The 26,116-nt window shown below is 37.5% G+C and overlaps 1 protein-coding gene across 8 annotated transcripts in view; it reads right to left on the minus strand.

The window, feature by feature from the left end:
- The window catches only part of QKI (QKI, KH domain containing RNA binding), a 160,042-nt gene that overhangs the window by 18,834 nt on the left and 115,092 nt on the right, over nt 1-26,116 (minus strand). For all 8 annotated transcript variants that reach the window (XM_025294298.3, XM_025294294.3, XM_025294297.3 and 5 more), the window contains exon 4: nt 16,470-16,613. In XM_025294298.3, coding sequence (XP_025150083.1) covers nt 16,470-16,613 — 144 coding nt within the window. The remainder of the gene's footprint in view (nt 1-16,469; nt 16,614-26,116) is intronic.

The raw sequence follows: 26,116 nt of genomic DNA on the forward strand, positions 1-26,116 counted from the left end.
ATGGAGACCAGGTGGACAGCGTGGGCAAGGATCACAAACCTCTGTAAGGATCCGACGATGACTACGGACTGCCTACAATACACACAGCAGTACGGGGACAGAATCTGCCACTCAGTTTTAATCATCTACAGGAATTCTTTCATTTTTTACTAGGAGATATTCATCCTATTTCTGAGTTATCAAGCACAGTCTAATGACCTCAATGAGAGCAGATGCAGAAAGCCACATGGTCCTTAGAGCAACCTGAGGTCACCACTACCAGTTTTCCTTATATTCAAAATACTGAATACTTTTGGATATAGTCATTATGGTGAGGTCCTTAATTTTGGTTGATTCCCACCTTAATGTTTTTCCTTTGTTGCTTCATAAGGTACACCTTCATTACACACTGTTGACTAGAACTCTGAGCAAACTCAAGGCCAGAGGAAAGCAGAGCAGGACAGCAGAGAGACGGTGACTCTCCTCAAACGCCAGGCGGCCGCCTGACCTCCCGGGGGCACGACAGCAGCACAGGCAGGGGCGGCAGATCAGGGCGCCGTTTGCACTGTAACTGTTTCAGATCATGGAGACACTGAACAGTTTTCCTTGGTCAGAAAAAAATAATTAGTTCATTTTTTGAAGATTTGTTTCCCCTGAAATTTGAGTAACCTTTTCTATTTTAAGTGTTTACAGAGAATTTAACCTTTGTTATCTGGCTTAATCCTCTTAATTACTTAATTAAAGGTATATAAGACAGCTGTTATCTCTTTCACTGGCTGCACTTTAGGGTAAAATTAAACAAAAGATAGGAACTATGTAGATAAAGCACTCTTACTCTGAGTGTAAAATACTTCTTACACTCAGCCATCCAACGAAAGCGAGGAAGCAGGGTTTGCTTTAGTCACACCTGAAGATTCAAATAATACAAAATAAAAACTTGGAAACAACACATTCCTCTGGGAATGAAAAATATTTCACTTCTGAAGTAATTTGCAAATACTTTACTTCCTAAGTGGAAACTTATAAAGCAATCTAAAAACCTCATTTTAAAGTAGGCATTAAAGTAGGCATAAATCAGGAAAAAGCAAGGGGATTCTAGAAAAACATCTACTTCAGCTTCATTGACTACATGAAAGCCTTTGTGTGGATCACAACAAACTGGAAAATTGTTAAAGAGATGGTTAATACTAGACCACCTCACCTGTCTCCTGAGAAACCTGTATGCAGGTCAAAAAAGTAACAGTTAGGACAGGACATGGAAAAACAAATTGGTTCAAAACTGAGAAAGGAGCTTATCAAGGCTGCATACTGTCACCCTGTTTATTCAACTTATATGCAGAGTACATCATGTGAAATGCCGGGCTGGATGAAGCAAAAGCTAGAATCAAGATGGCCAGGAGATATCAACTACTTCAGATATGCAGCTGATACCCATTCTAGTGGCAGAAAGCAAAGAGGAACTAAACAGCCTCCTAATGAAGGTGAAACAGGAGAGTGAAAAAGCTGGCTTAAAACTCAACATTCATAAAACTAAGATCGTGGCATCTGGTCCCATTGCTTAAGGGCAAATAGATGGGGAAAAAGTGGAAACAGTGACAGATTTTAGTCACTTGAGCTCCAAAATCACTGAGGATGGTGACTGCAGCCATGAAATTAAAAGGTGCTTGCTCCTTGGAAGAAAAGTGATGACAAACCTAGATAGCATGTTAAAAAGCAGAGACATCACTTTGACAACAAAGGTCTATATAATCAAAGCTATGGTTTTTTTAGCAGTCATGTATGGTTCAGTTCAGTTGCGTCCAACTCTTTGTGACCCCATAGACTGTAGCACACCAGGCCTCCCTGTCCATCACCAACTCCTGGAGCTTCCTCAAACTCATGTACATCAAGTCAGTGATGCCATCCAACCATCTCATCCTCTGTCGTCCCCTTCTCCTCCTGCCTTCAATCTTTCCCAGCATCAGGGTCTTTTCCAATGAGTCAGTTCTTCGCATCAGTGGAGCTTCAGCATCAGCATCTGTCCTTCCAACGAATACCAGGACTCATTTCCTTTAGGATGGACTGGTTTTGATCACCCTGCAGTCCAAGGGACTCTCAAGAGTCTTCTCCAACACAATTCAAAAGCATCAATTTTTCCATGCTCAACTCTCTTAAGGGTCCAACTCTCACATTCGTACATACTGGAAAAACCACCGCTTTGACTAGACAGACCTTTGTTGGCAAAGTTATGTCTCTGCTTTTTAATATGCTGTCTAGGTTGGTCACAGCTTTTCTTCCAAGGAGCAAGTGTCTTGACTTCATGGCTACAGTCACTGTCATGTACAGAGCTGGACCATAAATAAGGGCTACTGCTGAAGAACTGCAGTGTTGGAGAGTCCCTTGGACAGCATGAGATTAAATCAGTCAACCCTAAAGGAAATGAACCCTTAATATTCATTGGAAAGATTGATGCTGAAGCTGAAGCTCCAACAGTCTGTCCATCTGATGCAAAGAGCCGACTCACTGGAAAAGACTCTGATGCTGCAAAAGACTGAAGGTAAAGGAGAAGAGGGTGACAGGATGAGATGGTTGGATGGCATCATTGACACAACAGACACGAGTTGAGCAAACTCTAGGAGATGGTGAAGGACAGGGAAGTCTAGCATGCTGTGGTCCACGGGGTCACAAAGAGTTGGACACGACTTAGTGACTGAACAATAAATCCACTCTGCTTAAGCAAGCTGATTATGCACAGTCATTTTGGGTTTGGGCTCTTCATTTTGGGCTTGGCTGCTATTCTAAGGTGTTTTATGAATAGTAAGAATCACACCATATCCAATAATGAACCCATAAATTAGTAACACAAAATTACTAACAGAAACAAAATTGAAAAGTAGTGGAAAAAAATGATAAATGCTGAAAAGCGTTATAAGAACCCAGGAGTTATTTTCTTCAAAGAGCAGACAAATCTTACTGTAAATTGCAGATGACAGCTGTGTACTGTGACCTGATGCTGTCAGTCGTTCAGTCCTGTCCGACTCTCTGTGACCCCTGGAACTGTAGCCTGCCTGGCTCCTCTGTCCATGGAATTTTCCAGACAAGAATACGGAGTGGGCTAACATTTCCTACTCCAGGGAATCTTCCCACCTCAGAGATCGAACCTGCATCTCTTGCATCTGCTGCACTGGCAGGTGGATTCTCTATTACTATCGGCACCTGGGAAGCCCCAAGGGCTTGGATGAATGTTTAAACCATACATACGGAGAAGACTCTTGAGAGTCCCTTGGACTCCAAGGAGATCAAACCAGTTAATCCTAAAGGAAATCAGTCCTGAATATTCACTGGAAGGACAGATGCTGAAGCTGAAACTCCAATACTTTGGCCACCTGATGTGAAGAACTGACTCAATGGAAAAGACCTTGATGCTGGGAAAGATTGAAGGCGGGAGAAGGGGACGACAGAGGATGAGATGGTTGGATGGCATCACTGACTCAATGGACATTGAGTTTGAGCAAGCTCTGGGAGTTGGTGCTGGATAGGGAAACCTGGCGTTGCTGCAGTCCATGGGGTAGCAAAGAGTAGGACATGACTGAGTCACTGAACTGTACCGTAGTACCAACAGGAGCACCTGGAAGGGAACAGGTCTGCTCAGGTTGCCAAGAAATTCCCTATGACACCTGATGAGTTTATCAAGGAAGGGAGGCACCAACTTCCCTCCCAGTCTGGTGGTTAGGACTCTGTGCTTCCATTGCAGAGGGCACAGGTTCCATTCCTGGTCTGGGAACTAAGATCCTGCATGCCTCATGAAGCATACAAAAGCAAAACGAAACAAAAACAAAAAGGGAAGAAAGGCATCTGCCTCATAGATTGCTTTCCATACACACTAAACTGATTTACTTTGAAAAAAGTACCAATGATGTTCCACCAAGGAAGGCAAAAACAGTAATATCTTAAGCAGGATCATTATTTACTAGGATATGCCCAAGAACTGTATGCAGAAAACACTGAAATGATTGAGACTTATGAACAAATTGACTCAGGTATTATTGTCTTTTCAAATTTGGGCTTCCCTGATGGCTCTGTAGTAAAGAATCTGCCTGCAATGCAGCAGACCTGGGTTCGATCCCTGGGTCAGGAAGATCCCCTGGAGAAGGGAACAACAATCCACTCCAGTATTCCTGCCTGGAGAATTCCATGGATAAAGGAGCCTGGCAGGCTACGGTCCATGGCGTTGCAAAAAGTCAGACAAAATCTAGGTGCTTCTATATTGCTTTAAAATTGTAATTTAAAATTATCCATAATCTACTACTATATGAAAACATCATTATTCCTATGTAGGTTTCACTATGAATGGAATTTTTCCTTTCTTATTTGCTATTCAATTTTATGTCCTACTATTTTTATAAAATATTCCACCAAAATTTTTTATATTATAGTTCCTGAAATTCTAAAATAAAATTATATTCGTTACATAAATGTTTACTGAAACACTATCTCTTGGATAGTTTTTACCTAACAAATAGTTTGCCCTCGAGAAAACTGGTGGTGGGGGTGGGGATGGAGGAGTGGGGAAAGGAGCCAGACACATAAAATTAAGCAATTAAAACAAACTGACAATAAGGACTTTCCAGAAACACAGTGCAAGAGTGCTGAACTAAATTTGGGTTGGTGATGAACAGGGGAGGGAAGGCTCTGGGGCATCAATACACAATGTGAGACTCAAAGGATGAGTAAGAGTTAAAGAGATAAAGAGGAAAAAGAATGAAGTTGGTTCTGAAAAAAAGAACATGTTCAAAAATTTAGAATCAAGAGTATGAAATAAATAACGAAGCTGGTAAGGTTAATAACAGTTTGCAAGTCATGCTCAAGCAATTGGATGTACTCCCTGGAATAATTAGAAGTCATTCAAGTGTTTTAACCTAAGGAGAGTCATGATTAGGTTTCTATTTTAGAAGCATCACTTTAGCTTCAGTAAGGAGAATATTTGGAAAAATACAGCAAGATCATAAAGATTAAGAGGCAATTATAGGTTCCTAATCCAAGCAACACATAATGATGTGTGAACTGAGCTAATTCCAGTGGGGATGGAGAGTTAAAAATAGGAAGGAGAGAGGGTCAGAGGATAAAACCAACTGTACGTGTGTCAGGTGGGGCTGAACGGTTCCCCACGGCTCAACATTAACCTGTTTTATAAAGAACACTGTTATAAACTGCTCTCCTGATTGGGGATTATTTCTTTTGGATAAATACCATGAAGATGAATTGCATTTATTTACTCCCCACTTCATTCCAGAAGATGCACACATCTTCCTAAACAGTGTCCTAAACAGGCTTTTCCAGTGTGCACGGTCACACAGAGGTATGGGAGAGGAAACTCAGCCGCAACTTGAGGGAGTACCAGGCATCTAGCCCAGGAGAAAAGTCAGAGAAGGTAAGAGTCATGTGCTATTAAGAGACAGGATCAGAACCTGGTGATAAAGCAGATGGGAAGGAGGGGGTCTGCAGGTAAGCAGAGGGGAAATGAAGGACACCTGACTTCCAGGCAACTAATGCCATCCACAGAGAACACGAGGGAGCAATCCCTGTGTGAGAAGGACAGGGAATGATGTGATTTTAGGTCTGGACACTTTATGTTTGAGATGCCAAGACGTCATCCACAGGGAGGTGTTGAAAACACTGGTGATCCGGAGTTGAAGATCAAAAGCATAATAAAAAACGATCACCATGGCAGTGCTCCTCGGAGACACAGTTACTGATGAGACTGCCCAAGAAGAACAAACGGGAGAGATCACTCTGAAAAAGTATTCACTTTTAGTGAGAGCATGACATTTCTGAGAACTACTGAGTGATCAAAAAGGTAACTGGGAAACTAATTAGTTCTGTCCTATTCTCATGTATATTACTAAATCTAAACCTTTCTGGTCTTGAGCCTGGTAAATAGCAGTTTCTCAATGTAAGTTTGTGAAATGAATTGCTTCTGACAGTCACCAAGTCTTTTAATATAAAAAAATTATAACAAGTATGTTGTAATTCCACAGGTGCTAAATTCAATAATCAAGGAATTTTATTTAAACAGAGCATACTGTCATCCCTCACAGAATTCATAAAACAGTATCACAATGTAAGTGAATTCACGAATCTGCTAACTTATTTGGAGATACTATATTTGATAAAGATGTTTAATTAAAAAACATATGCTATGTCAGTTTAATTTATATTTGATTTTAATATACTTAAATGATTTTAATGTATATTAAAGATTATTTTTTCCACAAAGGCATTAAAAATTAAGAAAATAATAGACAAAACACATCCACTTACATAACCCTGCAGTATAAATATAGGCTTCAGAGAAATTCCCATAAAGGAGAAATCTTGTTGTTAAAAAGTATCACTTTTGAAATTAAATTTTCAAAATTCAGTTATCAAAAATACAGAAGGCAATTCAAGCCATGAGCTATGACTGAATCCTTAATATACTTCTTAAATCTCTCAATGGTAGCTACCTGAATTTTACTTATAAATACTGTAATTCTAAGACATTTGAAATGTTGTCAAGAAAAATTGACTGTAAGGATAAAAAAAATAAGGAGCAATTAAATAAAATACAGGGTGTTTGGTTTTCTTAACATTTTTGCAATTCAATTTCAGTGTACATTAGTACAGAGTGAATGGATTACAAACGCTTCACCTATATAAAAGGAACATGATGCTACTTACCAACCATCAGAAGGGCATGCAAACAAATTAAAGGGATGTATGAAAATAACTGAACTAAAGACACACTGAGACACTACTCACCTATTTTTCTATTAAATAATTTAAATTCTTTAATAAAATATATTTTATATTAGTTTTAGAGATCTGTGTAGAGTATCATACATTTAATAGGGAAACAGATAAAAAAACTAAAATGCATTATCCCAGCCAGTGAGTGGCATATTTAATTACGGAATAAAAACATTAAAATTTAAAAATAAATGGGCTCAAGCAAGTGTAAAACGCTACACAGGAGATTCAACAGGCAAATTATGAGGGATGCATGGAACAAGAGATTAAAACGGAAGGACTTCCTATATAAACTGTAAAAATATTTCCTAGAGAGTAAACATACACTGCCCTATTACTCTAAGCCTAGAATCCCTTGCTTTAAAAGTTACAAGCTATCTAAACAGTCAACTCCCACAGAATCTGTACTTAGAAAAGCTATCCCTCAACAAATCCTTCTAAGAATAAAAAGGAGGGTGTTTCTTCAGTCTTTATTTATGAGACCTTGTACATAAGACACATTTTATTATCACCTAGAAGCTTCATTAAAAGTGAAGCTTCAAGTCTGAGGAAAAGCTCCTCTGTTTAAAAAAGCCTGACCCCATTGCCAGACAACATTAAGGCTGGATGGGGAGTAAAGAGACCTCAGTGACAGTGAGTGACAGTGACTGAAGTCTTAAAATCTACACTTTGTCATGCTTTCTTAATTTAATCTGCATGTATGGACTGTATGACCTGCCTCCTGAGAAATCTGTATCCAGGTCAAGAAGCAACAGTTAGAACTGGATATGCAACAACACATTGGTTCTAAATTAGGAAAGGAGTACATCAAGGAGGTATGTTGTCACCCTGTTTATTTAACTTCTATGCAGAGTACATCATGAGAAATGCTGGACTAGAGGAAGCACAAGCTGGAATCAAGACTGTCAGGAGAAATATCAGTAACTCCAGTTACGCAGATGAACACCACACTTATGGCAGAAAGCGAAGAACTACTAAAGAGCCTCTTGATGAAAGTGAAAGAAGAGAGTGAAAAAGTTGGCTTAAAACTCAACATTCAGAAAACTAAGATCATGGCATCTGGTCCCATCATTTCATGGGAAACAGATGGGGAAACAGTGTCAGACTTTATTTTTCTGGGCTCCAAAATCACTGCAGATGGTGACTGCAGCCATGAGATTAAAAGACGCTTACTCCTTGGAAGAAAAGTTATGACCAACCTAGACAGCATATTAAAAAGCAGAGACATTACTTTGTCAACAAAGGTCTGTCTAGTCAAAGCTATGGTTTCTCCAGTAGTCATGTATGGATGTGACAGTTGGACTATAAAGAAAGCTGAGCGCCGAAGAATTGATGCTCTTAAACTGTGGTGTTGGAGAAGACTTTTGAGAGTCCCTTGGACTGCAAGGAGATCCAGTCAGTCCTAAAGGAAATCAGCCCTGAATATTCTTTGGAAGGGCTGATGCTGAAGCTGAAACTCCAATACTTTGGCCACCTGATGAGAAGAACTGACTGCTTGGAAGAGACCCAGATGCTTGGAAAGATTGAAGGGAGGAGGAGAAGGGGACGACAGAGGATGAGACGGTTGGATGGCATCACAGATTCAATGGACATGAGTTTGAGCAACCTCCGGGAGTTGGTGATGGACAGGGAGGCCTGGCATGCTGCAGTCCATGGGGTCGCAAAAAGCTGGACACAACTGAGCAACTGAACTGACAGTCTGCTATCTATCCAAAGACACAGAGCTTTAATTATTTGTGAAAACTCTAGCTGGAACAATGTTCCTGTAGCTGGTCTAATGCAGAATAAACAAACAGCACAGCTAACACTGTGGGTGGGGCATACAGGGAAACTGATGTAAAATCCTATTAAAATGTATTCAGTAGTTCTACTCTGAAAAAAAAAAAAAAAAAAAAAAGCACATTTCAATTCCTGAAAGAACTTTTCTCTCTCACCACGTTTATCAAGAAGTATACACCGACTCCCATCAGAGAGCCCTACACTCAGCCTCATGTCACGCCATTGTGATTCCAGGACTTCTAGCACTTCCACAATGGTCTTTGTATTCCACATTTAAATGAGATTTTCGGAAAGTCTTACTTATAGTTGGGTCTAGTTTAATTAAGGTTTAACAACAATCTCAGAAACACAAAATCAGATTCAGGTAACTACTTTGATATATTAATACAATTTATATCTTTAGTAAAGATTAAACTATAAAATTCATTTCTTATACTTTAAAAAAATTTATTTTATACTTTCTCATCTGAATTAAACAATCATCATGTGTAACTTGCATCTACAATTTAAGGCCACGAAGGTTATTTAACAGCAACCAATTTTTCCCTTTCCTTACAAAACTATAATCTTGTGGCTTGAAAATGTTAACAGACGTCCCCCGATCACCCAGAGGAACCTATTCATTGTGTAAGTCTCATATTTAAAAATTTTAAATACCTAAATTTCACTGAATGTTTTTTCTGGAGAGCAGATATAAAGCACCAAATGCAAGAACTATCACTATTACTGATACCTTGAGGACGAATGAGGTTATACACGCTTAGAGAGATATTCATCACCTGAGGCGTTTAAGGCAACATTTCCTCACTAAAAAGTCATTACACTAAAACCCAGATCTGTGGAGAGACAGGGAAAGACAGAGCTCTCTCTGCAAGTTTTTTACATGCAACCTAAATAATCCTATTTACAAGTATGAGTACCTCATCTGTTTTCCAAAAAGCTTTAAATGTTCATCTTTGTGTGACAAATATGAGAAGGGTAAAGATACCTCTTTATTATATGCCCTAAGCAAAAAATTAATCTTAATGTTTATTAAAACAAAACACTTAATAGCATTACTTGAAGATATGTTTAACTTAGGAAGACAAACTTATGTTTACAATTTTCACTTTTTTCTCCAGATATCTGGAACAAAATATTTCTCCTTAAATTTGTTTACTGTACTGTATTTAGTGAAAATACAAGCCTTAATAACAGGATCATCCACATGGCAGCATGGATCAGCTTATTCTCATGAAGAATTTAAGAAGCTATCAGCCTTCTGTACAGTCTTGCCTATATAAGAGGAAGCAAGGACTGGTTCCTTTCAAACCTGTAATTTATGAGTTTATTCAAACCCGCCAAATTGTTTTACGTAAACGCCTCTCACATTTAAAAATTCCCATGGCAACTCATTTAGTTTGGCAGACAGGAAGACCCAAATTCAATCCTTTTATCCTGCAGCTAAACCATTACAATGGTAATTCTGCTCTGACACTCTGAAGAGACTGCTAATTACTGTACTCTGGGTCCCTAGACAGATTCCCCATTCAGATTAAAATGGTTGTGCGAGGCAGAAAAACAGCAGCAACACCCTCCGTACATGAGAGACGGTCTCTCACATTACAGCTCTATCAAGGGGCGAGTGCATTACAGCAGGATCTTTTAATCCTTCTTTCCCAATAACACGAAAAGGAGGCCAACGATACCACAGACTTCAATTATTGATCCTTTGGTCAAGAACTAAATTAACAATTCAGTTTAAAACTCGCACTCTAAGAACAGACTGTGCTATCTCCAAAGTCATCACCTCTCTAGAATTTTATTTAGTTTTATTCATCTTTTAGTGCTACATGCGAGCTTTTGGTTTTGTTGATTTTCTCTATTTGTTCCTTTTCTGTTTCACTGATTTCTGCTTTATCATCTTCTTTCTACTTGATTTGTTTTTAATTTTATTTTCACAGCTTCTTAAAGGTGGACTATTAGTGACTTACAACCTTTCTTTTATACTTTTGAGACCTTTTATTTATGCTAAAAATATTTTCTCTGAATAATGCTTTAACTGCATCCCAAATATAATATTATGTGGTATTTTTATTACCATTCACTTCACAGTATTTCCTATTTTATTTTATGATTTCTTCTTTGACTTATGAGTTATTTCCAAATGTTTCCCAATATTTGGGACTTTTAAATTTATCTTATTGTGACTGATTGGTAACTGAATTCTGTTTCCAAAAAATGCTTTCTGTTAAGATTTTATTCTCTTTGAATTAGAGTACATTTTTGTAATATTCCATCATATTGTCTGTTTTGGTGACTATCCCTTTTACACTTAAAAAGCACATGTATTCTGCGGTAGTTGTTTATGTGTTTTATAAATGTCATTTAGATGAAGTAAGTGAAAGTCACTTAGTCATGTCTGACTCTTTGCGACCCCATGGACTGTATAGTCCATGGAATTCTCCAGGCCAGAATACTGGAGTGGGTAGGCTCTCTCTCCTCCAGGGGATCTTCCCAACCCAGGGATCAAACCCAGGTCTCCCATATGCAGGCCGATTCTCTACCAGCTGAGCCACAAGGGAAGCCCAAGAATACTGGAGTGAGTAGCCTATCCATTCTCCAGGGGATCTTCCTGACCCAGGAATCCAACTGGGGTCTCCTGCATTGCAGGCAGATTCTTTACCAACTGCGCTATCAGGGAAGCCCCATTTAGATGAAGGTGGTAGATAATGTTCAAGTCTTCTTTCCCATTTTCCCCCTGAATTACTGAGAGACTGTAAAGACCTCCATTCATTGTAATAATGTGTATGTATCCTAGCGTGTTCTCCTTGAAGGCATTGAAATGGCAGTTTCGATGTGTGCACATGTGTGCATGTATAGCTCACACAACCTATATGAACAGAGTAGACCTTAAAAAGATAGAGTATTGTGACCAACTTCAAGATGAAAAATTTACCAACTCAGATGACAAAGACAAATTTCTTGAAAAATATAAGAACAGGGAAATAAACTAAGTTCAATATTTATTAATATGAATGAAATGGGATTTGTAATGAAAAGCCTTTCCACAAAACCAAAAGAAAAATACAAGTCCCAGATTAGAATATTTGTCCAAAAAAGGATTCATTTTCAACACATAAAGAATTGCTTTAACATTAAAAAATAAAAAAGACAAGCCAAGAAGAATGATAGAAAGATTTAAGATACTTCATCAAAGAAAATATATGAATTCTCAAGAAGCATATTAAAAGATGCTCCATATCATCTGTATTCACAGAAATAAAAATTAAAACTACAAGTGAAAGGAGAAACAAACTGTGGCTTATGTATTCAATGGAATGCTAATTATCAATCAAAAGGAACAACCCACTGATACATGCAACAGTATGGATGAAACTCAAAAGAGCCAAGCTGCACGAAAGTACAAAGAAAGGAAATCTAGACAAAGCGAACTGATTTAAAAGAGGCAAATTCATACAACCGGAGAGTAGAATGTTGGTTGCCAGGGGCTAGGGAAGAAGCGATGTCCATCAAACGGCACAAACTCTCAGTTATGAGATGAGTAAGTTCTGGGGGTTTAAGGCACAGTATAGTGGTTACATTTAATTAATACACTGTACTCCTGAAATTTGCTAAGAGTGGATTATACACAAAAAAACAATGAGTGTATGAGATGATGGATGCTAACTTGATTGTGATGGTAACTTGTTAATCTGAATTGATGGCAAAAGGGCTAAGAGAAAACTTTTCGGGGTAATCGAAACCTTGACTGCAGTAGTGGTTGTAAGAATATACAACTGTCAAGGGCCAAACTGTACATTCAAAATTAATGCGTTTTTATTTGTGTAAAAAAATAAAAAGTTCCTGAAGAAGAGCGTTTTTTTCATGCTTCAAAATGGCTATGCTTCAGAGTTAAAAAGACTACTCTTATGTATTCAAATCAGACTCATGAGTTTACAGATCATTCCTCAAACAAGTATCTCTATAACACTAGATGGTGAATACACTCTCAGAAAAAAAAGTTTGATGGTCAATTAAATTTGGAAATGGTTTCTACCAGAGATTCACAATACTTATATTTAAGGCTTTCTTTTATACAGAATACCTATGAAAAGTATCTTATGAAATATAGTTATGGAACTGCCACTGTCCTAAACATTAAACATCCTGCTTTAAATAACTTTCTCTACCCCTAATGCTCTAAAATATAGTCAACCTGGAATAAATACTTGTTAATCTGAAGAGAATACTAGAAGAGTTACACTTGGATAGCTATTGGCATCTTAAATTTACCAGATTCAAAACTGAGTTCCAAGTAATCTCTTCAAAATCTATTCCTAACACACCCTTCATCAGAGTAACAGCAATTATATCCTTTCAGTTGTTCAGGCTAAAAATCTTGGTATCATGCCTGACGCCTTGCTTTCTAACATCCCAAAGATGATCCATTAGCAAATCCTGCCAGTTTCACTTTAAAAATATGCTTAGAAATGAGACCATGACTCACTTCTGTGGCTACACTGACCCAACCCATCATCACCTCTCATCTGAATTAATGCACGAGTCCAGGAACTGGCAAACTTTTTCTGTAATAAACCAGACAGTAAATGGCTTTTCTGGGCATATGGTCTCTGTGGCAGTTACTCAACTCACCACTGGAGCTCAGATGCAGCCACAGACAATATGTAAACGAAGCAGCATAAGCATGGCTGCGCTTCAATAAAACTTAGACAATGCAATTTGAATTTTATATAATTTTCACATTTCATGAAGTATTATTCTTCTTCAAATATTATTCTTCTGATTTTTTTCCCCCTGGTCATTAAAAAATGTAAAAACCATGCTAAGTTCATGGGCTATTCAAACCCAGGTGGGAGGCTGGTTTTGGCCCATGGGCCTTAATTTGTGAACTCCTATGAGAGCGTCCTTTCTTTCACCTTGTGTGATTTATTCTGTTTTAAACAGAGCAGACCAGTAATCCTTACTAAATATTAATCAGACCATGTCATTCCCTTCTCCTTAAGCACTCCAATGGCTTCTGCTTAGAGAGCGCAGTCCTGTCTGACTCTTTGCGATCCCATGGACTATAGCCCACAAACCTCCTCTGTCCATGGGATTCTCCAGGCAAGGAGACTGGAGTGGGTTACCATGCCCTCCTCCAGGGGATCTTCCCAACCCAGGTTCCCCACCTTGCAGGCAGATTCTTTACCATCTAAGACACCAGGGAAGGCCACCCATTCTAGACCAAAAGCCAAAGTTCTTAAAATGGTTAACAAGGCCCTGTACAATAATTAATCAACTGTCATAATATATACATGAGGATACTAAGACCAAATTTAATTAAAAGCAGGTTCAGATATTCTGTTAAAAAAGGCAAAAAGAAATGGAAATTTAGTCTACAGCCATACCACCCTGAACGTGCCCAATCTTGTCTGATCTCAGAGGCTAAGCAGGGTTGGGCCTGGTTGGTACTTGAATGGGAGAAATGGAAATTTATAGCACATTACGGTATCAGTGTGGTGGGAATAAAGGAAATGAAAACATCTGATAACAGAACATGAGTAAATTAATACACAAGTTCTCTGTAAGGATCAAATCTATGTTAAAGTGATTTGAACATATAAAGATAAGAGATCATAATTTCCCAAAATATGCTAAGCAAAAACTGTAAGTTCAGCCAAGAAATTTAACAGCCTCATTTATTTTGAAAGGCTCACAGGAAAAGTGTGCGAATTATTATCTGAATAAAAAAACAAGCACTAAAATGTCATCTGAGTTTTCTAATTACAATAAACCAGTTCAACACGCATATCTAAAAGCCTAAGTTTTACATATATAAAATTAACAATTAATCTATTAAAATACCAGTTGTCTAATTACAAAATAGTATTTTATCAAAGGGTTAGATTAAATTAGTAACTTTCTCATAGACGCTTAAAGAAACAAAACTGTAAAGGAGAGCGTGCAGCAGCACACGGCAACATGGCCTAATAAACAGGAATGACCCACACACCCTATGACCACACACCCTAGCCAAAACACTCGGCTAAAACTAACGTCTACAGTGTAAAACTCCGTAAACAGCATACGAACTATAGCTTTTTTAACCCAACTAAAAAAACACAAACCACAAATAAGAATCACAAGTTCCTAACAATTTCAAGTAACTAATTTTCTCACAGGAGCCACTTAAAATACGAAGGCTATCATTATATCTTCCTATAAAACCTCTGCTTAATGTTCTATCTATATGCTTAGTAAAATCCTAAAATTAATTATTTCACAAACATTTTCCTTCTCTGACTTTTAAAGTTTTCACAACTACCTATACTTTGTTTACAATTAAGAGCCACTTCTTCAGCGTACAACAAGGAGTTCCAGACAAGGTAACTCACTGGTTACCCTGCTTCCACAGGAGTGATGTGTCCAATCATTGATTATCTTTATACAATTTTTTCAAACAAACAAAAAAAATCACTCTTACTAATGTCTGAGAATCAATTGTGTGGGTTAAGACTAAAAGTGAAAAGAGAGATTTATTTTAACTGGGTTGGCAAGAATTTGTCTTCAAGAAATACAGTGGAGGCAGATTTACATCAATAGTTCTTTTCTGTCAAGGATGACCTAAGTCCCCAAAGATGAGCAAAATCAGGGCACTGATCAATAGTCCTTATCTGTCAATGAAGATGATGTGATTTCCACAAAATGTTACACTGTATTTATAAAAGTATATTGAAGATCTCAAGAATCTAAAGGAGGTATAGTTCAGATTTATGGAAACAAGACTGAACAACTAATTAACTGTACCTATGATAAAAAGAACATCTTTAGTCGATATTTCATAGTAACACATGAAGACTTGCCAGACTGGTTACACTGTATATAACTGAAGAAATGACTTTTCTCTAGTTATGCATGGTTTATTTTGTGATTGAAGAAACAAAAGAGACTAAAACAAACTAATTATTCAAATCAAAGAAACATTTGAAATAAAAAAAAAGTTATTATCCAGGATAAACAATTCTGTGAGGTAAAGTACTACAACTACAGATTTAGTGTGATCATCTCAAAACCCCTATTACAATACTTTTGCAGTGAAATTAAAAACTGCTAAGGCTTGTCTGAGTTCCTGTGCTTGCTGGGAGAAGGGGGGTCGGGAGGGAGCTTGGGTGGTGGGAAGGAACTTACTGCAAGGCTGTTCTGAAACCCCAATTTGAATTTAAAAGGTTTGAACGCTGAATAGTAAGTTATGTGTGGTGTTATGTAAACTGATGGAAACACATTCAAATTATCAAAATTAGAAAAATTAGAATCAAATCACAAGGAATATAGGTACAAGGATACTGGAATTTCCCAGGCAAGAACACTGGAGTGGGTTGCCATTTCCTACTCTAGGGGATCTTCCTGATCTGACCCAGGGATGGAATCCGGGTCTCTCGTGTCTCCTGCATTGATAAGTCGGTTCTTTACCACTGTGCCACCTGCGAAGCCCACGGAATCCATAGGCAACACAGGTAATGCACTCCTACTAACACAGATCACCCAACAGAAGTATTAGCTCGTGTGGACTTCATGTACACTCACTGCTTGTTTGCAATGAGAAACTGATCTAAAAGAGAGACAAAACTTTCATCAGCCCTACCTGATGATGGACCTACATTTTTACTCCGTAACAGACTGATGCAAAGGTAACCACACTTTTGAAAAACAGGCCACTGATTCGGTTTGCTCCACTTCACAAAAAATAAACAGGGAGCAGACTTTCCCATTTAAGAAATGGAGCAGTGTCTGTCTCTTATTCTATAGCAAATGACTTGCAAATTATTTTTATATTTTGTGCTTAAATAAAATTTTGAACAAATAATAACCTATTCTTTATTAACATAAACATTATAATAATTAAAACATTAACTAAAAAAGATCTTGGGTCTAAATCTTAAGATTTGGAAATTATTACTTACTGCAGGTACCAGTAATTTCTTCACTTCCTCAACAGCTCTCTTCAGTTTGATCTCTGCTCTGTTTTGAGCATCTTCCACAGTGATCAGTACATGTAAATCTTCATTGAGATGCTCCCAATTAGGCTTGCCTCGATTTTGCTCCTCCTAAAAAATTTACAAAGCACACGATTACAAATTTTTCTTTCCAAGAGACAGCACATCTTTCTAGCCATAATAATAACTTGCTGCAATCATTAAGCTATGCTTGCATTGTTTTGCTATGAGTAAATAAAAGGTCACTGAGGTAAATTTAAGCAAGTCACCCATCAAGGCCATGTGGCTAGTAACTTGCCAAATTTAGGAACTGAATCAACATCTTCATTCTCAAATTCAGCGGTTTTCCCATGTTGTTGCAACTGCTTTTAGTAACACTGGCTGAATTCAAAAACAGGAAAAGTATTTTGCCAACAGACATTATTGTGTAGACAAATGCCATTTGTTTTAAGCATTTCAAGTAGTGATTATGGAAACATTTCATCATAAAATAATAACAAGGAATAAATGTAACGATACTTTTAACTGTAGTTCTATCAGACCTTACTTTAAAAACGGTGAGGTGTACAGTCACTCTTTTAACCATACCATCATAAACACTAGTTTCAGCAGAGAACATCTACATTTCATTTCCCTGGTGTCTTCAGATGACCCAGTGATCCCCAGGTGGAAAACACTGTCAAGCTACAGGAAAGATAGGCCATACTTTCCTTTCAGCTAAAATATAATCATTTCAGAGTTGCTTCTTGCCTTAAGCTTTAGAGATAATACACAAATATATTTGTAAGTATTTCATAAATATAATTTTAATAATTAAAAACAATATCAACATGAATATCAAAATGGTATAAATAAATAAATGCATATGGTTCAGTGCAATGTACCACACATAAACAATGAACAATACTTTTTTTTGAAGTTTCATCTTTAAGTATTCTATTTACTGAATTGTGAATACTATTTACTGAATTCTTCCAATCAAAGAAAAATAAACTGGTTACTAAAAACAAACAAAAAAAAAGTTTTCTACCACAACTCACATGTTTGCAGAGGTCATGCCAGGGAAAAGAAATATATGAAACTCAGACAATAAGGACAGAAATGAGTTCTTAAAAAAAGTTTATGCTTCTCTTTATTTTCTATGAATATCATTAAGTGTGAAAAGGCACCCAAGTGTTGTGAGGGGAAATGGGAAACCAAACAAAAGCACAGCAGCCTGTGGTGGGCCACCTGCGTGCTCCCAAGGAGTGAATCCAAGGAGACAGCACAGCACACTCACCAGGTGCCACAAAGTACTTGAAGCCTCAAGGGAAACAGCAATAGCTGATGTCTGTCAGACACCATGCAACCTTTGAGTTTAAAATATTTGTCTTTATCAATATTAGATCATGCTACATTCCTTTTGATGATGTCTTATCTTTGCAATGCTAGGTTTTCAGTGGTTGCTGTAATAAAAAGCCATGTCCATGCAAAATCAGTGTGGAACAGGAAGAGGGTGGTAGTGTCCAGTTTGAGAATCTGAACAGTATCCAAGAGAAAAACAAATCCATTAATAAATAATGTGGTTGTTTATAAATAAAATTTAAACAAAAATTTCAATTTAAGTTGTTTTGATAAACTAAGCTGTTTGGAAGTAACCATTTAAAAATAGGAAGAAAAACTCTTCAGCGTTTTTTTTGCCAAGGGGACACCATGAAAAACTGAGAGACTTAAAGAACTGGGAACCTCATGGCTATCTGTGTGCCAAATACAAAGTGTGCAGACACACCTCTACTGTAACAATAAAAAAATTTTAAAATCCAGAGTTTAATTTTTATGTTGAAAAACACTGACAATATCGTCTCACTGAAATTTATATCTGATCAATTTTTTCTATAAAAAGTTAAATAAAACTTTTTATAGAAGTTTTTATAGAAAGTGATCACTTTTTATAAAAGTGATAAAGTTCTGTGTGTTTATGTTTTAATGAACCTAAAAGTATCTCCACATCCATCAAATAAGCAATGTCTGCTTTGGGCCAAGATAAAGTAACATCAACAATATTCACTCTCATGTCTAAAAACAACCAAAAAGGAGGAGGATAGTGAGGTTGAGGATGGGAAGCCAACACACGATTGTCCAGGCTTCCTGGCCTGGGAAGCTCGAGGCTGCAGCCCTGGGAAGGGTGCCAGGCTGCCTCTCTGAGTGGAGAAGACTACCTTCGAGACCCAGGAGGGCACAGCAGCTAGAGCTCACCTAAACCAGTACTGGGAAAAGGAGCTGCACAGAGAGTGGAGGGCCTCCCTAGTGGCACAGACAGTAGAGTCTGCCTGCGATGCAGGAGACCTGGATTCGATCCCTGGGTTGGGAAGATGCCCTGGAGAAGGGAACGGCTACCCACTACAGTATCCTGGGCCTGGAAAATTCCATAAACAGAGGAGCCTGGCAGGCTAAAGTCCATGGAGCTGCAAACAGTTGGACATGACTGAGCGACTTTCACTTCACTTCACTTTGACAGTGGAAATCTGCACAAGCATTCAACTGAACACTGCTCAGCACATATGTGGGAGGAAATACCAGAGGCGAGAAAGAACCGATTCAAAGGATTCAAGGTAGAAAACTTTATGATACACAGGACACTGGGACACGTACACAGAGGTCTCGCCTCCTGAGTGGAAAATAATTAGTCAGCAGTCTAAGCAGTACCGTGCCAGTAGTGCCTAAATAAATACTCAAAGCAAGACCTAAAAGGATCCAACTGTCTCCAATTTAACTGTGTCCCAGAACAAAGTCCAAGAACAGCTATAGGAATATGAAATATCCACCCAACAAGGTAAAATCCACACTGTGTGTGCTTAGTCACTCAGTTGTGTCCAATTCTCTTGTGACTTCATCGACTATGCCTGCCAGGATCCTCCATCCATGGGATTCTTCTCCAGGCAAGAACACTGGGGTGGATTGCTTTCCTTCTCCAGGGGATCTTCCTGACCCAGAGATTGAAACTGCATATCCTGTGGCTCCTGCATTGGCGGGCGAATTCTTTACCAATGAGTCACATGGGAAACCCTAAAATTCACACTATCTGGCATCTTATCAGAAATTAACAGGCAAAGTAAGAGAAAAAGGAAAACATATAAGAAAAAAAATTAACCAAAACCTACCACTGACATAATGTTATAATTAGTAGACAAAGACACTAAAAAAGCATATGTATGTGTATATTATTAATGTATACAGATACTAATACAAGGACAACTGAGGAACATTATAATCCAAAATATTTCAGAAAGGCCTAAGAATGAAAACTACACTTGGTAAATGATACTCCTAATAAATTCAACAATGTAAGTACCAGTTAAAACTACTAAAATAAAAGAAAGTTATACTTATAAGATTTGCTTATGGTTTCTAAAACACTGAGAGACAAAAACCGTGAAACTAATGGAGTTGTGTACTTTCACTCCTTCCTAAAATTCTTCTGAAACACTGTAGAGTTTTAAATGCATGAACTAACTTATAAGAAAGAAGAAAATGGGAAAGGAAACAATTTGGAAACTATACTAGAAAGCAGATGACTAAGTAGTCAGGGTATTAGCTGACCCAGGCAAGAAGAAATTCACTTACACTCTAGAGCCTCCATAAAGCCTCAGGAAATCGGCAGCGGTGGAAGTGGTTTAAGGGTGGAGCTAAGACTGGAAAACTGGCTAACTTCTCTCTCCACATCCCCATTCCTTAAATAGCTGGCAATCCAGCACTTCCTAATTTCTAGCTGCAGACTAGAAATGTATCCCTGAAGATTTCCATATTCTGGAACTGCGTTTTGAGGGTCAAGTGACAGGACCCTTCAAAACACTGAAGGCTGAGGTGTCTAGCCTTCTCTCACTCTACCCCCAGCCCGCACACTGGGGGCCAGAGACCAGAAGACTTCTCTGGAAAGTATGGCCAATCCAACTACAGAAACTGCCTGAAGAAAGCAATCACTGGGCAAGGAGAAGAAAAACTCAAAAGTCCTCCGAGTTAAGAAAGGACACTGCATCCTGGAAACAAGTAAAAAATGCTATTAAAGGAATTCTTGAAACTTAAATATGACAGTAGAAACAAACAAACAAAAACGTATGGCAGAGGTGCTTGAAGATAAAAATTGAATTTTCTTTCCAAGTAAAGAGTAAAGCCAGAGGTGGAAAATGGCTGAACAATAGGAGAATAGGTAACATAAAGATTAGGGAACTAACACAAGAGGTCACAACGATGAATGGCTGATGTCTCACCATGAAAAAAGAAAAGCAGCAGAAGGGAGAAAAGTCATCAACATAATACATATTTTAAAACAAAACAGATAACAGTTTCCAAATGTAAAGGGCCCAGTAATGTCTCATCACAATGAAAAAGTGAGATCAAAACAAAACAACAGCAAAAAAATCAACTAGGGGTAAGGTGAGCACAAAATGCAGCAACAGAGAATGAATACCAAAAGAATCTCTTTAAACAGTAGAAAGTGACTGTGAGCAGTGGTGGCTGTTAGAAAGCAGAGAAGGTATTTTCTACATCAAGCTTTATAGAATTGCACACTTTTAATCCATGAGTGTATTAAACTCATTTTTAAAGAGGTTTTAAGATCATTCTATGCAGAAGCCACCTTTATACAATTGTAATCCATTCTAACTCAGGAAGAGTGAAGTAAATTCTGTCAACAGTGAATTTGAGCCAAGTCATTATTCAATACAAATATAATTTCTCCCTCTATTCTCTTTTTGTTTCTCAAACAGATAACAAAGGCAATCTGGGATTGGCAAGTCATAAAAGATACCCAAAAAGGTTCTCTTTTACTATAGACAAACAAGAGAGAGTGTAAAATTACAGTGTCTACTCCTATACCCTAGTGTACCTGCAGTTAAGAAGCCACTCCCAAAGTCTCTCACTTTCCTAATTTGGGACCAAAAAAAAAAAAAAAAAAAGAAAAAAGGGGATGCAATGAAGCAGAGAGGACTGATGGCAAAATGGAGATACACCAAAGGTGGTGTATCTCTTAGAAACTGTGGTTGAGGCATTAATTTCTTTTTACAGTCATATTTTAATAGTATTTCAGAAATAAACAGCTGAGAAACTGATGTGAAAAAAAATAGCTCATTGCAAATTATTACAATTTCTGTTTTATACTCACCCAAAGAATTTCATATAACTTGCCACCAAATCTTCAGCAATATACAATAATACGGCATTTTTTTGTATCCACATATTCCAAAACTTATACTTCCAGTCCATTCCTTACTGCTAGACCTCCAAACTCAACTGCCCGCTGACAAGTGTCTGTCAGTGACTGTAAAGCACTCAACATGTCCAGCTCATTCTTTTCTCCAAACTAGTCCACAGTTCGTCTCAGCTATTATTGATCCCGAATGAGCTTTCTGAGTTCTGTGTGAATTTTTAATACTTCAGAACAAGGACCAACTAACTGGTTTTGTGGGAAGTCTGAAACACAGTTATAAGCTTCCTTCGGTCCTGACAGAGAGCTGCTGTGCATTCACCTGTGCATTTCAATCCACACTAACTTCAGACACCATTTCCTGATTACAGGTTGTCAACAAGCTGGCCTATTTACAAACACAGATTCTCACACCCACAAACTTTATGCAATTGATCACCCACGTCCAGAATGTTTTCTTTAATACTTACTTTTATCCTTTATTGTTTATAGTACTACTCTACTTGTGTAGTACTATAACTGATAGTTATCTGTGCACTGTCTCTAGCTATTAGATTTACTGAAATGAACAACTGAGCTTTTATTGTTGATGAGCATCACTAAAATCATATTGTTTCCTCACAGTGCTTTGCTGTATTCATTACTACTGTGTCTGCCCAAATAAGTCTCCAGTTTCCCTTGATCATTTGTCTATTTCTGGGCCTGCTTCTATTTGACCTCCTATTTAAGTAGCAAGCTAACATTTGAAAATCCTTACAGCCCTAAATTTTATTCTTGGTCTCTTACTTTTCTTCTAGTCAACTCACTCAGATTTTCTAGGATGATGTTCATGAGGTCTGATTTTCATATCCCACAAAAGACAGCGCTTTTCCTTTATTCTATCAGTTCAATATTACCTTGTTACAACATATCAGAAGAATGCAATTAACAAAAAAAGTCAGTCTTTTTGCAACTGCAAGACTAAATTTATATATCTTAATATAATAAAGCAAAATGAGAGCAAAGGCAAGTTATTTATAAACAATTACAACGTGTACAAATAAGAACAAAGCTCAAATCACTGATCTTGGTTTTTTTATTTAAGGTAGTCTGAAATGACAAGACAGCATTCAAGGAAATGGAATGCATCTTAATTTATACGGTAAATTAAAGTTTAGTAACATATAAAACGATTCTATAATATCATTCACACCTGACTATGAAGCATTGACACAATTACCAATACTTTACTTTGGTTTATATTCTTGGCAAGTCTACTATCAAAAAACACATTTCAAGTAGCTCTGAGTGTTTCATGTGATGACAAAGAAATTCAGGAATGAAAATGATGATGATACTACCTACCTTCCTGCTGGCCAAGTGCCACACTGAGCAATCAAACATGTCCCCTCACTTAGTCATCCCAGCAGTCCTGAGACTGCGGTCCCAGTCCTCTCCTTCCCTCACAGGTCAGGAGGAGGTTAAGGCGGTAAGGCCTGCCCTAGCCACACAGACACACGTTCTACAGGGAGCGCTTCAGAGCCTGCTACGCTTCCTAGAGCATGATATCGCCTACACGAGAGCCCTACAACTAAGTAAACTGCCTTAAAATAGCACCACAAATTAGTGCAAGAGTGATAGATTAGTGAAAGACACAGAACACTCAAGTCTTGACACTTAAGAATTTTTTCTACTCTGATCATTTTACCTTTAAACATTTGAGTGGGGGAGCATGTATTTTAAGCACAGCTTGTTCTCATAGAATTTTAGAGCTGGTAGGGAATTTGGATGCAGATAAAGAAACAGATTAACAGAGATGACTTGGTAAATTTATTTTGTGTTCTTCCCCCCTAATTCCAAGTCATATGCTCTTTCTCCATCAATGAATTCCTGGTTGAGTCACACACCGTATCAATAAATAACAGAGAATAGCTAGTAAAACAGATTTCTTACACCGACAAATACGCTTTTCTCCTAGAAAAGAGAAATGCCTACCAAATTTGAATGACACAAATACACAAAAATGATAAACCTGTGGCCACTTACACAGAATTCTTCTAATCGTTACAGTTTTCAATAGGGGAAGATGAAAATTTGGTCTTAATATACAATGCACACATATACACCCAATGTCATTCCTAAGTTAGGGCTGATTAAATCACCATCGTGAAATAAGCTTTAAGCATTACTTTTCAATAAAACATCACCCATTTCACTTGCTGTATACAGTGATATAAAAACATTCAGTAAAAAAATTCCTCAAAACCTGAGAAACTACTTTTGTTTTTGATTAAAAACAAAGCCAAAAAAAAACCTCAATGAGTCACTGACCTCTGAAATTTAAAATTATGCTCTAATTACAGTATCTGTTTGAACAACAAAGTAATTGTATAACATGAAGAATCAGAACACAATGATTGCCCCAAGCCCTACTGAAAGACTCTTTTAATTATACATTCGTAGTCAGGCAAATGAGCACAAGACTTCTCTCCCTATTGCGCTCTTAATGTGGAAGTTCATACCCAAAATCTCCTAGAAAGGAATTCTGGAAAGTGCTTCGTATTTAAACAAACCAAGGTTTCAATAACCCATTTATAAACAATACATTTTAAGCCAAGTGATAAAGCCTAACATAACTATCTCCAGTTGTACATACAATCTTAAATCAGTATCAGTTTAAGAAATGTACACTGAGGAATATTTATTGATATATATATAATTATATAATAATTTCATTATATATAATGAAATATATATAATTATATTATATATAATTGCTCACTGACTAACTCCAGTTATAAAGTTGACTTCAAAAAAATTTTTAACTTGAGTAAAACAGGAATCATGTTCTCAAAGCAAGTTATTTTCTAATAATATATAGAGATTAGAAAGTCAAGTCGCTCAGTTGCGTCAAACTCTTTGCGACCCCATGGACTGTATGTAGTCTACCACACTCCTCCGTCCATGGGATTTTCCAGGCAAGGGTACATACTTTTATTCAGTTTGTTGAAATCATTATCTAGGAATGTCTTTATAGGCAGTAGGTATTCTACAAAGGCTTATTAAATTTAGCACAGTGAAACAACTTGCTAAATTCAAAAAAGTGTCAGGTTAAGTCCTCATTCCAATTCTCATATATTAATTCCTCTAATTTAACTGTAATTACCGTGTGTCAAGACCAAACTTAAGTATCACCAGTTATGGCCAAACTATGGCCAAGTAATACTAGTCTGTCCCCATCATGATCAAAATCAGTAAACTTTCACTAGAGCTGAGCTGTTTATAGTATCCATGCCCAATTTGGGAAGCTAAATATGATCCTGATGATGCCATAGGTCAGGCTGAAAAGAACGAACTAAACAGTTTCCTACAGAAGGACAAAACTGACCGGGTGATTTTTAATTTCATTTTCCCCAAGTTTAAATATCAGTGGCTGCCTAATGCTTTAAAAAAAAAAAAAAGACTCTGAGGAACTGGCTGGAAATCCTTTTGGAAACTTGGCTACGTTTCTGCTGCTAACGAACACTCACATACAAGTAGTTACTGTCCACGGAGGCATGAAGTGCTTCCACAAAGCATTAACAGAACCCTTTCACTATTCACATGAAACCTTGTACTAGATTTATTTCTTCCCCCATCTAGCAGACATAAAGATTATTAAAGGCAGAGAAAAACAACCATTTGTCTTAGAATGTGATGTTTTAAAGTGTTAAATCTAAGTATTTACTTATTGACAGCAAATCAGAAAAGAAGATTAAAAGTTAAAGATTACCATTTCTACTCATACCCATTTTATTTCCAAAATCGGCAAAAACTCAATTTCGGAAATCGCCTTTGAATGAAAAATTTTCCAGGTCCTCTCAGACAAAATGGGAGTATAGGAAACATCTTATCGTTTGTTCTTTTGACTGAAGTCTTACTATCAGTTCAGTCGCTCAGTCGTGTCCAACTCTTTGCAACCCTATGGACTGAAGCACGCCAAGCCTCCCTGTCCATCACCAACTCCCGGAGTTTACCCAAACTCATGTCCATTGAGTCAGTGATGCCATCCAGCCATCTCATCCTCTGCCGTCCCCTTCTCCCACTTTCAATCTTTCAAGTCTTATGTATATTACTATCCAAAAAGCTCCAAGGAATCTGGAATCAGACTCTACTCCTATCTTTTAGCACTGACCATAATAAGTGCCGCATAACCACTCAATATCAAACCATGCTCACAGAGCAAGCACGATACAAAAATGCAGTCATAGCTAATATTATTATGAACAAAAACAACATAAAGTTAAAAAACTTTTTAAACCTTAGTAGAGGTAGTAGATATTATTATAATACCTGTTTCTCACTTGAAAATGACATAAACTAAAGGGCAGAAATCTGACTTACTCAATGTCATGCGGCTAAACTTCTCATTATACACTTCTGCCCTAAAGATTTTACAACTAACAGTATATTA

The sequence above is a fragment of the Bubalus bubalis genome, chromosome 10, assembly GCF_019923935.1.
Source record: "Bubalus bubalis isolate 160015118507 breed Murrah chromosome 10, NDDB_SH_1, whole genome shotgun sequence".
Taxonomy (NCBI): domain Eukaryota; kingdom Metazoa; phylum Chordata; class Mammalia; order Artiodactyla; family Bovidae; genus Bubalus; species Bubalus bubalis.